The sequence below is a fragment of the Trachypithecus francoisi genome, unplaced genomic scaffold (genome assembly GCF_009764315.1).
Source record: "Trachypithecus francoisi isolate TF-2019V2 unplaced genomic scaffold, Tfra_2.0 Lachesis_group4, whole genome shotgun sequence".
NCBI classification, from domain to species: domain Eukaryota; kingdom Metazoa; phylum Chordata; class Mammalia; order Primates; family Cercopithecidae; genus Trachypithecus; species Trachypithecus francoisi.
In genome coordinates this window covers 142217886-142230633 of record NW_022681469.1, presented here as the reverse complement: position 1 = coordinate 142230633, position 12748 = coordinate 142217886, and the positions used below count along the sequence as shown (strand labels likewise).

The following is a 12748-nucleotide window of genomic DNA, read 5'->3' as shown; positions in this document are numbered from 1 at the left end:
AACAAAACAGCTCTCAGTTGAACTATTTAGTGTACTTAAATACTACTTTCTTCCATTTTTTTTATGTTTCTGAGTGTAATAATTGCTTTACTTTTTTTTTTTCTTGAGACAGGGTCTCAGCTCTGTCGCCCAGATTGGAGTACAGTGGCACAATCACAGCTCACTGCAACTTCAAACTCATGGGATTGTTTTTTAAGTTTTTTAGTAGAGTGGCCGGGCGCGGTGGCTCAAGCCTGTAATCCCAGCACTTTGGGAGGCCGAGGCGGGCGGATCACGAGGTCAGGAGATCGAGACCATCCTGGCGAACACTGTGAAACCCCGTCTCTACTAAAAAATACAAAAAACTAGCCGGGCGAGGTGGCGGGCGTCTGTAGTCCCAGCTACTCGGGAGGCTGAGGCAGGAGAATGGCGTGAACCCGGGAGGCGGAGCTTGCAGTGAGCTGAGATCCGGCCACTGCACTCCAGCCCCGGCGACAGAGCAAGACTCCGTCTCAAAAAAAAAAGTTTTTTAGTAGAGATAAGGGTCTTAATATGTTACCCAGGCTGGTCTCAAACTCCAGGGCTGAGGGGATCCTCCATCCTTGGCCTCCCACAGTGCTGGGATTACAGACGTGAGCCACAGGTGCCCAGTCTATTTTTCTTTAATTTGCTTAGTTTTCTCTATTCCTATTACCAAAACTTTTCCAAATTCTTCTTCAGAAGTGCAAATATTCCCCCATTATGTTGATTCACATGAGATAATTTATAAATTTCTTCTATTCTTCATCCCTTCCTTCATTTTCTATTCATTTATTTTCTTTTTTCTTTTTCCCCAAGATATCCCTCTGGCGCCCTCAGCGTTTTGCTCCAGACTTGTTAGGTAGGCCTGATGCACAACTGTTGTCATGGGATTTCATGCCTGCATCCTGAGGATTCAACTTATTGTCTAATTTATTATTTTTAAAAAGTGTTTATTTCCCTTTTCTGTTTTTTGTTCCACCTTCTGGAAGATCATATCAATTCATATTTTAACCCCTCTATGGAAATTTTCATTCCTGCTGTCATGATTATACTTTCTGAGACTTCTTGTTTCTATACATATTCCCTTTTTTATAGCCTATATATTTTTTTCTTTTATGAAGGCAGTACCTTCTCTTATGCTTCTGAAGATATTAACTGTAGGTTTGTCTCACTTTCTTCTGCTCGCTTCCGGGTCTGGATTTCCTAGCCCCACTTTTCCCCCTTGTGCGTATGGTCTCTCTGTTTCCTGTACAACGCTTTTCTCCCATGTCTGTGAGGCTTGTCACATGAATTCCTAGGCGATGCAAAACCAGCAGGAAGCTTTGCGCGCACGGTGGGGCTCATATGTCGTGAGTTTGCCCCGGGAATCATCAGGTCAGGCCATTTCGTCGGGTGTCACAAGTGTGCCATCAGGAGAGTTGACCCTGAGAGGACTCCTGCAGTGCACAGGAGGTACCAGCCTGGCCAACCACACCAGGAACTGCTGGAGAGAGGAGGGCCGCGGGGCCGCCACTTTGTGCAGGGGTCATGCTCTTGTGGGCGGTTCTGGGGCGGTGCCGGTAGTGGTCTTAGAGATGGGAGAAGAACAGAGCCCTCTGCTGGGCCAGGCGGGGCTGGAGGGGCGTGGAGAGGTTGTAACTGCTTTTTGAAATGACTGTCAGCTAAACCGCAGATCTGGGCTCCTTTCCCCCACACCTCCCCGCCCCACGTGGACTCCCTCTTCCGGCCTTTCTGGGAACCTGCCGCTTAAGTCCTGCGCTGCTAGTTCCACCTAAAGCCAGAGTAGTTTGTGTTCTTTCTCTCCGGCTGCCATTTGGCCATCTTCACTTTTTGGTGTTTTTTTGTTTCTTTCTTTTTGTTTTTGTTTGTTTTGGTTTGGTTTGGTTTTTGGTTTTACTGTCTACTCCCACTTTTGCCTTATAGGTTTATGCCTTACTTCAATTATTTGATCTTCCCATCTGGAGGAGGGCCCCGGGTTAAACAGACTGCCTTACATGCCACCCAAATGCCTCTACATTCCATATGTGGAGTTTCACAACAAAGGGCTGCTGTCCTTTCATAGAAGCCCGCACCATCTGCAAGTGGTGTCTGAAAAGTTGAGTTTGAGCAGCTAAGTTCCATCTCAGAAAGGTGAACATATTCATTGTTTAGAAAACTTACGGGTGAATCCCAAAGGCAGGGATCCTTTAGTAATAAAAACTGCTTCTCATTATTTTTTTCTACATTAGAGAATTTATGAAACAAGTAAAATCAAAACAAGGTGATAAAAGGGCTGGGTGCAGTAGCTGCTCCTGTGATCCCACCTCCTTAAAAGGCTAAAGCAGGAGGATCACCTGAGCCCAGGAATTCAAGGCCAGCCTGGGCAGCACGGCCAGACCCCGTTTTTTTTGTTGTTGTTGTTGTTTGTTTGTTTTTCTTTTAACTTTTATTTTAGGTTCAGGGATATATGTGCAGGTTTGTTATATAGGCAGTAAGTAGTAATACCCAGCAAGTATTTCTCTGCTCCTCTCCCTCCTCCCACCCCCCCACCCTCAAGTAGATCTCAGTGTCTATTTGTTCCCCTTTGTGTTCATGTGTTCTCATTATTTAGCTCCCACTTATAAGTGAGAACATAGGTATTTGTTTTTCTATTCCTGTGTTAGTTTGCTATGGATAATGGCCTCCAGCTCTATCCATGACCCTGCAAAGGACATGATCTTGTTCTTTTTTATGGCTGCATAGTATTCCATCAGATCCTGTTTCTTAAAAAAAAAAAACCCAAGAAGGTGATAAAGAAGGTAGAAATAAAACTAGCACTCCTCTCTTAAGCTAAAGAGAATATATGAGGCTTGAGTCATATATACATATATAATTGTCAGTACATTATGTAACCATGATGTATCCAACTCTTTTAATAAAAATGTTATAGTTTGATATTAATATTTTTATTATAAAATGATTTAACAAATGTACTCTTTGTTTTGCTGTGTTACTACAATTTAAGGAACCTAACAATAAACTTCAGATTCACATAATGAATTAGTTTGCAGCAGTGCATTCTCCTCTCACAAATCTTCAATTTGAAGGGTAGAGAGGAAGAACAAAAAGCACAAGAGAAATTGCATACAAAGAAAAAATCAGTGTTTTTATCAGTCAACAGAAGCTGACTTTTTAGAGGAAATTATTTGTGTGATCAAAATCTAGCAATTGGCCTATGTTTATCTCATTTTGGAAAACATCGGTTTAATATGGGGACCCATTTTTATTTTATTCAAAGTATGCTTATTGCAAATATAGTTATCAGACCAGAGTTAATGCTGGGATTTGCTCTACATGTATGTATCTGTCTTTCATCTATCAGTTGTTTATCTATCAATCATCTATCTTTCATCTGTCTTCTAACTATCTATCTATCTGTCTATCTATCTATCTATCTATCTATCTATCTATCTATCTATCTATGTATCCATCCATCCTCTGTCCTTCTAGTCAGTCCCGTGATCAGCCTTTGTCCTCACTGGTCCCTTGTTAAATGCCCTCTGGGTGCACAGATTAGTACTGGCATGATCACAGCACTGTGCCCCTGGTGTACACACAGAGATATCTGGTGAATTATTTCTTCTTTTTGAAAACACAATTGTATCCATTCATTACAATCTCTATATCTGTTGCTTTCTTTATAGGGCGTCACAAAAAAATGTGAAGGAGAAGAAATTTTCCTAGGTCAGTTTATATATAACAAAACAGGAACCACCGTTCAAACATTTGAACTCCAGGTAATGTGTGCCCTGGGAAATGATATAAGTAGCTCTATCACTGGAAGAAATTTGTTGGGATTGCTTCCTGTAAAGTGATGTATGAAAATAATTATGACAAAAGCATGAGTTACACAAAGCTTATCTGAACTTCAATTCTTAGCTCCAAGTGCTTACAAGGATTTTAATGCAAAAGACAGACAAATGCAAAACCAGTTTCTAAGTCAAATTCTTCCTCACCTGCTATCACTTTTTTATAATATATATATTTAATTTCTTGGTTCTTTCTCAACTATTCCATTCCCTGAATATTATTAAGTGTAGTAGTTACTACCTCACCTTGCTTGAGTATAGGGGAGGAGGATGATGGTACAATATGAAGTGGACAGAGGCAGAGAGAAGCTCAAAGGAAGAGTGGATAAAGATTTAATATCAGATAATACAAGTACAACTCCTAATCCAATGGGGGAAAATATCAACTGTTACCTTATAAATCCCCTGAAACTCACCAAGGTGTATGAAATATACACTCATTTTTTAAATTAGCCACAGGGAGTAACTGAAGAGATGTAGAAGACATTTTATATCATGTAAAACCAAGTGTTTTATGGCAATTTTTTTTTATTATACTTCAAGTTCTAGGGTACATGTGCACAACGTGCAGATTTGTTACATATGTATACATGTGCCATGTTGGTGTGCTGCACCCATTAACTCATCATTTACATTAGGTATATCTCCTAATGCTATCTCTCCCCTCCTCCCCTCCCCACAATACGTGCCGGTGTGTGATGTTCCCCTTCCTGTGTCCAAGTGTTCTCATTGTTCAATTCCCACCTATAAGTGAGAACATGTGGTGCTGGGTTTTCTGTTCTTGTGATAGTTTGCTGAGAATGATGGTTTCCAGCTGCATCCATGTCCCTACAAAAGACACGAACTCATCCTTTTTTATGGCTGCATAGTATTCTATAGTGTATATGTGCCACATTTTCTTAATCCAGTCTGTCACTGATGGACATTTGGGCTGATTACAAGTCTTTGCTATTGTGTATAGTGCCACAATAAACATACGTGTGCATGTGTCTTTATAGCAGCATGACTTATAATCCTTTGGGTATATCCCCAGTAATGCGATGGCTGGGTCAAATGGTATTTCTAGTTCTAGATCCTTGAGGAATCGCCACACTGTTTTTCACAATGGTTGAACTAGTTTACAGTCCCACCAACAGTGTAAAAGTGTTCCTATTTCTCCACATCCTCTCCAGCACCTGTTGTTTCCTGATTTTTTAATGATTGCCATTCTAACTGGTGTGAGATGGTATCTCATTGTGGGTTGGTTTGCATTTCTCTGATGGCAAGTGATGATGAGCATTTTTTTATGTGTCTGTTGGCTGTATGAATGTCTTCTTTTGAGAAGTGTCTGTTCATATCCTTTGCCCACTTTTTGATGGGGTTGTTTTTTTCTTGTAAATTTGATTGAGTTCTTTGTAGGTTCTGGATATTAGCCCTTTGTCAGATGAGTAGATTGCAAAAATTTTCTCCCATTCTGTAGGTTGCCTGTTCACTCTGATGGTAGTTTCTTTTGCTGTGCAGAAGCTCTTTAGTTTAATTAGATCCCATTTGTCAATTTTGGCTTTTGTTGCCATTGCTTTTGGTGTTTTAGACATGAAGTCCTTGCCCATGCCTATGTCCTGAATGGTATTATCTAGGTTTTCTTCTAGAGTTTTTATGGTTTTAGGTCTAACATTTAAGTCTCTAATCCATCTTGAATTAATTTTTGTATAAGGAGTAAGGAAAAGATCCAGTTTCAGTTTTCTACTTATGGCTAGCCAATTTTCCCAGCACCATTTATTAAATAGGGAATCCTTTCCCCATTTGTTGTTTCTGTCAGGTTTGTCAATGATCAGATAGCTGTAGATGTGTGGTATTATTTCTGAGGGCTCTGTTCTGTTCCATTGGTCTATATCTGTTTTGGTACCAGTACCATGCTGTTTTGGTTACTGTAGCCTTGTACTATGGTTTGAAGTCAGGTAGCGTGATGCCTCCAGCTTTGTTGTTTTGACTTAGGATTGTCTTGGCAATGTGGGGTCTTTTTTGGTTCTATATGAACTTTAAAGCAGTTTTTTCCAATTCTGTGAAGAAAGTCATTGGTAGCTTAATGGAGATAGCACTGAATCTATAAATTACCTTGGGCAGTATTGCCATTTTCACAATATTGATTCTTCCTATGCATGAGCATGGTATTTTCTTCCATTTGTTTGTGTCCTCTTTTATTTCACTGAGCAGTGGTTTGTAGTTCTCCTTGAAGAGGTCCTTTACATCCCTTGTAAGTTGGATTCTTAGGTATTTTATTCTCTTTGAAGCTATTGTGAATGGGAGTTCATTCATCATTTGGCTCTCTGTCTGTTACCGGTGTATAAGAATACTTGTGATTTTTGCACATTAATTTTGTATCCTGAGACTTTGCTGAAGTTGCTTATCAGCTTAAGGAGATTTTGGGCTGAGACAATGGGGTTTTCTAAATATACAATCATGTCATCTGCAAACAGGGACAATTTGACTTCTTCTTTTCCTAACTGAATATCCTTTATTTCTTTCTCTTGCCTGATTGCCCTAGCCAGAACTTCCAAACCTATGTTGAATAGGAGTGGTGAGAGAGGGCATCCCTGTCTTGTGCCAGGTTTCAAAGGGAATGCTTCCAGTTTTGGCCCATTCAGTATGATATTGGCTGTGGGTCTGTCATAAATAGCTCTTATTATTTTGAGCTACGTTCCATCAATACCGAATTTACTGAGAGTTTTTAGCATGAAGGGCTGTTGAATTTTGTCAAAGGCCTTTTCTGCATCTATTGAGATAATCATGTGGTTTTTGTCTTTGGTTCTGTTTATATGCTGGATTATATTTATTGATTTGCGTATGTTGACCCAGCCTTGCATCCCAGAGATGAAGCCCACTTGATCATGGTGGATAAACTTTTTGATGTGCTGCTGGATTCAGTTTGCCAGTATTTTATTGAGGATTTTTGCATCGATGTTCATCCAGAATATTGGTCTAAAATTCTCTTTTTTTGTTGTATCTCTGCCAGGCTTTGGTATCAGGATGATGTTGGCCTGGTAAAATGAGTTAGGGAGGATTCCCTCTTTTTCTATTGATTGGAATAATTTCAGAAAGAATGGTACCAACTCCTCCTTGTACCTCTAGTAGAATTCGGCTGTGAATCCGTCTGGTCCTGGACTTTTTTTGGTTGGTAGGTTATCAATTATTGCCTCAATTTCAGAGCCTGCTATTGATCTATTCAGAGATTCAACTTCTTCCTGGTTTAGTCTTGGGAGAGTGTAAGTGTCCAGGAAATTATCCATTTCTTCTAGGTTTTCTAGTTTATTTGCACAGAGGTGTTTATAGTATTCTCTGATGGTAGTTTATATTTCTGTGGGGTCAGTGGTGATATCCCCTTTATCATTTTTTATTGTGTCTATTTGATTCTTCTCTCTTTTCTTCTTTATTAATCTTGCTAGTGGTCTATCAATTTCATTGATCTTTTCAAAAAACCAGCTCCTGGATTCATTGATTTTTTTGAGGGATTTTTGTGTCTCTATCTCCTTCAGTTCTGCTCTGATTTTAATTATTTCTTGCATTCTGCTAGGTTTTGAATGTGTTTGCTCTTGCTTCTCTAGTTCTTTTAATTGTGATGTTAGGGTGTCAATTTTAGATCTTTCCTGCTTTCTCTTGTGGGCATTTAGTGCTATACATTTCCCTCTACACACTGCTTTAAATGTGTCCCAGAGATTCTGGTATGTTGTATCTTTGTTCTCATTGGTTTCAAAGAACATCTTTTTTTCTGCCTTCATTTCGTTATGTACCCAGTAGTCATTCAGGAGCAGGTTGTTCAGTTTCCATGTAGTTGAGCAGTTTTGATTGAGTTTCTTAGTCCTGAGTTCTAGTTTGATTGCACTGTGGTCTGAGAGACAGTTTGCTATAATTTCTGTTCTTTTACATTTGCTGAGGAGTGCTTTACTTCCAACTATGTGGTCAATTTTGGAGTAAGTGCAATGTGGTGCTGAGAAGAAGGTATATTGTGTTGCTTTCAGATGGAGAGTTCTGTAGATGTCTATTAGGTCCACCTGGTGCAGAGTCAAGTTCAATTCCTAGATATCCTTGTTAACTTTTGGTCTCGTTGATCTCTCTAATGTTCACAATGGGGTGTTAAAGTATCCCACTATTTTTATTATTTTATTTTATTTTATTTTTTTGAGATGGAGTCTCACTCTGTCGCCAGGCCAGAGTGCCAGTGTCACAATCTTGGCTCACTGCAACCTCCACCTCCCAAGTTCAAGTGATTCTCCTGCCTCAGCCTCCCAAGTAGCTGGGACTACAGGTGCCTGCAACTACACCCGGCTAATTTTTTGTATTTTTAGTAGAGATGGCGTTTCACCATGTTAGCCGAGATGGTCTCAATCTCCTGACCTCATGATCCGCCCACCTTGGCCTCCCAAAGTGCTGGGATTACAGGCATGAGCCACCACACCTGGCCTCTCCCATTATTATTGTATGGGAGTCTAAGTCTCTTTGTAAGTCTCTAAGGACTTGCTTTATGAATCTGGGTGCTCCTGTATTGGGTGTATGTATATTTAGAATAGTTAACTCTTCCTGATGAACTGATCCCTTTACCGGTATGTAATGGCCTTCTTTGTCTCTTTTGATCTTTGATGGTTTAAAGTCGATTTTATCAGAGACTAGGATTGCAACCCCTGCTTTTTTTTGTTTTCCATTTGCTTGGTAGATCTTCCTCCATCCCTTTATTTTGAGCCTATATGTGTCTCTGCATGTGAGATGGGTCTCCTGAATACAGCAAACTGATAGGTCTTGACTCTTTATACAATTTGCCAGTCTGTGTCTTTTAATTGGACCATTTAGTCAATTTACATTTAAGGTTAATATTGTTATGTGTGAACTTGATCCTGTCATTATGATATTAGCTGGTTATTTTGCTCGCTAGTTGATGCACTTTCTTCCTAGCATGGATGGACTTTACATTTTGGCATGTTTTTGCAATGGCTGGTACCTGTTGTTCCTTTCCATGTTTAGTGCTTCCTTCAGGACCTCTTGTAGGGCAGGCCTGATGGTGACAAAATCTCTAAGCATTTGTTTGTCTGTAGAGGATTTTATTTCTCCTTCACTTATGGAACTTAGTTTGGCTGGATATGAAATTCTGGGTTGAAAATTCTTTTCTTGGCTGGGCGCGGTGGCTCAAGCCTGTAATCCCAGCACTTTGGGAGGCCGAGACGGGCGGATCACGAGGTCAGGAGATCGAGACCATCCTGACTAACACGGTGAAACCCCGTCTCTACTAAAAAATACAAAAAACTAGCCAGGCAAGGTGGCGGGCACCTGTAGTCCCAGCTACTCGGGAGGCTGAGGCAGGAGAATGGCGTAAACCCGGGAGGCGGAGCTTGCAGTGAGCTGAGATCCGGCCACTGCACTCCAGCCTGGGCGACAGAGCGAGACTCCGTCTCAAAAAAAAAAAAAAAAAAGAAAATTCTTTTCTTTAAGAATGTTGAATATTGGCCCCCAAATTCTTGTGGCTTGTAGAGTTTCTGCCAAGAGATCTGCTGTTAGTCTGATGGGCTTCCCTTTGTGGGTAACCTGACCTTTCTCTCTGGCTGCCCTTAACATTTTTTCCTTCATTTCTTTTTTTTTTTTTTTTGAGACGGAGTCTCGCTCTGTCTCCCGGACTGGAGTGCAGTGGCCAGATCTCAGCTCACTGCAAGCTCCGCCTCCCGGGTTTACGCCATTCTCCTGCCTCAGCCTCCGAGTAGCTGGGATTACAGGCGCCCGCCACCTCGCCCGGCTCGTTTTTGTATTTTTAGTAGAGATGGGGTTTCACTGTGTTAGCCAGGATGGTCTCGATCTCCTGACCTCGTGATCCGCCTGCCTCGGCCTCCCAAAGTGCTGGGATTACAGGCTTGAGCCACCGCGCCCGGCCTCCTTCATTTCAACTTTGGTGAACCTGACAATTATGTGTCTTGGAGTTGCTCTTCTCAAGGAGTATCTTTGTGGCGTTCTTTGTATTTACTAAATTTGAATGTTGGCCTGCCTTACTAGGTTGGGGAAGTTTTCCTGGATGATATCCTGCAGAGTGTTTTCCAACTTGGTTCCATTTTCCCCATCACTTTCAGGCACACCAATCAGACGTAAATTTGGTCTTTTCACATAACCCCATATTTCTTGGAGGCTTTGTTCATTTCTTTTTACTCTTTTTTCTCTACACTTCTCACTTCATTTCATTCATTTGATCTTCAATCACTGATACTCTTTCTTCCAGTTGATCGAGTTGGTTCCTGAAGTTTGCGCATTTTTCACGTAGTTCTCATGTTATGGTTTTCATCTCTATCAACTCTTTTAAGGACTTCTCTACATTGGTTATTCTAGTTAGCCATTCACCCATTCTTTTTTCAAGGTTTTTAGTTTCTTTGTGCTGGTTACATAGTTCCTCCTTCAGCTCTGAGAAGTTTGATCGACTGAAGCCTTCTTCTCTCAACTCGTCAAAGTCATTCTCCGTCCAGCTTTGTTCCATTGCTGGCAATGAGCTGCATTCCTTTGGAGGGGGAGATGCACTCTGATTTTTTGAATTTCCAGCTTTTCTGCACTGCTTTTTCCCCATCTTTGTGGTTTTCTCTGCCTTTGGTCTTTGATTATGGTGACGTACTGATGGGGTTTTGGTGTGGGTGTCCTTTCTGTTTGTTAGTTTTCCTTCTAACAGTCAGGACCCTCAGCTGCAGGTCTGTTGGAGATTGCTTGAGGTCCACTCCAGACCCTGTTTGTTTGCCTTGGTATCAGCAGTGGAGGCTGCAGAAGATAGAATATTGCTGAACAGTGAGTGTCGCTGTCTGATTCTTGCTCTGGAAGCTTCGTCTCAGGGGTGTACCCAGCTGTGTGAGGTGTGAGGTGTCGGTCTGCACCTAGTGGGGGATGTCTCCCAGTTAGGACCCACTTGAGCAGGCAGTCTGTCTGTTCTCAGATCTCAACCTCCATGCTGGGAGATCCACTGCTCTCTTCAAAGCTGTCAGACAGGGACATTTACCTCTGCCGAGGTTTCTCCTGCTTTTTGTTTAGCTATGCCCTGTCCCCAGAGGTGGAGTCTACAGAGGCAGGCAGGCCTCCTTGACCTGTGGTGGGCTCCACCCAATTCGAGCTTCCCAGCGGCTTTGTTTACCTACTTAAGCCTCAGCAATGGCAGGCACCCCTCCCCCAACCTCACTTTCACCTTGCAGTTAGATCTCAGACTGCTGTGCTAGCTATGAGGGAGGCTCCGTGGGTGTGAGACCCTCCGGGCCAGGTGTGGGATATAATCTCCTGGTGTGCCGTTTGTTAAGACCCTTGGTAAAGTGCAGTATTAGGGTGGGAGTTACCTGATTTTCCAGGTGTTGTGTGTCTCAATTTCCTTTGGCTAGGAAAAGGAATTCCCTTCCCCCTTGTGCTTCCCAGGTGAGGTGATGCCTTACCCTGCTTCAGCTCTCACTGGTCGGGCTGCATCCGCGGACCAGCACCAACTGTCCAACATGCCCCAGTGAGACGAACCTGGTACCTCAGTTGAAAATGCAGAAATCACCCGTCTTCTGTGTTGCTCATGCTGGGAGCTGGAGGCTGGAGCTGTTCCTATTCGGCCTTCTTGGGCATGCTCCCCTTTATGACACTTTTTGGCCAAATAGTGGGAAAATAAAGATAATAATATACGTTAGAAATGAGTATATTTGTCGAGTTTCATATTTGATTATATATTCATATGCATTTGAACTCATATTATCTGTTCTTATAGTTGGCTTCATAGATCTGGTTTTTAGACAACAAGCCCTCTCTCCCCTGCTCCTTGGCACAGCCAGCAAGGAGTGTAGAAGGGAGAAACAGTGGAACACAGAGGTCACTTGGCTGCCGTATTATCTTCCTCTCCCTCTACTTATCTTTTCATAAGCTCTTTATTCCAGTAGCTTATTTTCTCATTCATTAGACTGATATTTGAAAATAATTATGTTAGAAAAGAAAAAAGTATATAGGCCAGGTGTGGTGGCTCACGCCTGTAATCCCATCACTTTTGGAGGCCTAGGCAGTTCAAGACCAGCCTGGGCAACATGGCAAAACCCTGTCTCTACAAAAAATTAATAAATTAGCTAGGTGTGGTGGCATGTGCCTGCAGTTCCAGCTCCTCAGGAGTCTGAGCTGTGAGGATGGCTTGAGCCTAGGAGGTAGAGGTGGCAACAAGCCGTGATCATGCCACTACATTCCAACCTGTGTGACAGAGCCAGATCCTGTCTCAAAAAAAAAGAAGAGTATATAATTTAAAATTTTTATCAGTATTCATTGGGATTACTTGAGATGAACTTCTTTATGAGGCATTGATTTTCTTTTCTTTATTTTCAGCATGCTGTTTCTGAATATTTATTATGTGTGAAACTTAACATCTTTAGCAACTGGGGACACCCGAAGTATACTTGTTTATATCGATTCAGGGTCCACGGCACACCAGGCAAGCACATCTAGAAGAGTTGGTGCAGGTCATGCCACATGTCCCGAATATTCAAGAACATTTATTCTCTTAGATGATACTGCACCCACAGGAATTGAGAATTAGGAGTGGGAAGAAAACCTCAAAGTGGTTCATACTTGCCTATAAAAAGTAAACGAATTTTACTAATAAAAAATATGGAAGTAAATTAAATATCCTTGCCATAGTTTAGTCTTTAAGGATGCTTCATGTTGTTAGAGCATTGAAAACTCATTTTGTATTTAGAAGAAGATAGTCTCATCATCAGTCTTTCTCATAATACCATCTTTGCCTTCACTGACTCATTTATTTACACCAGGCTTGGGTGTCCACTATTACCATTATCATTTAGTGCTGATCTGGAGGCACTGGTCAGCGCAATTAGATAGGAAACCAGTAATTTTTAAATTAGAGGTAAAAATTAGTGAGGAGTTCTGACCATGACCATTTGCAGATAATTTGATGAATTCTTTGA

The 12748-nt window shown here is 41.6% G+C and overlaps 1 protein-coding gene across 3 annotated transcripts in view; it reads left to right on the top strand.

The window, feature by feature from the left end:
• Nucleotides 1-12447, top strand: part of SUN3 (Sad1 and UNC84 domain containing 3) — a 101010-nt gene extending 88563 nt beyond the window's left edge. For all 3 annotated transcript variants that reach the window (XM_033194216.1, XM_033194217.1, XM_033194218.1), the window contains 2 exons: nt 3663-3755; nt 12150-12447. In XM_033194216.1, the coding sequence (XP_033050107.1) occupies nt 3663-3755; nt 12150-12269 (213 nt within the window). In that variant the 3' untranslated portion in view covers nt 12270-12447. The remainder of the gene's footprint in view (nt 1-3662; nt 3756-12149) is intronic.
• The last annotated feature ends 301 nt before the right edge of the window (nt 12448-12748 follow it).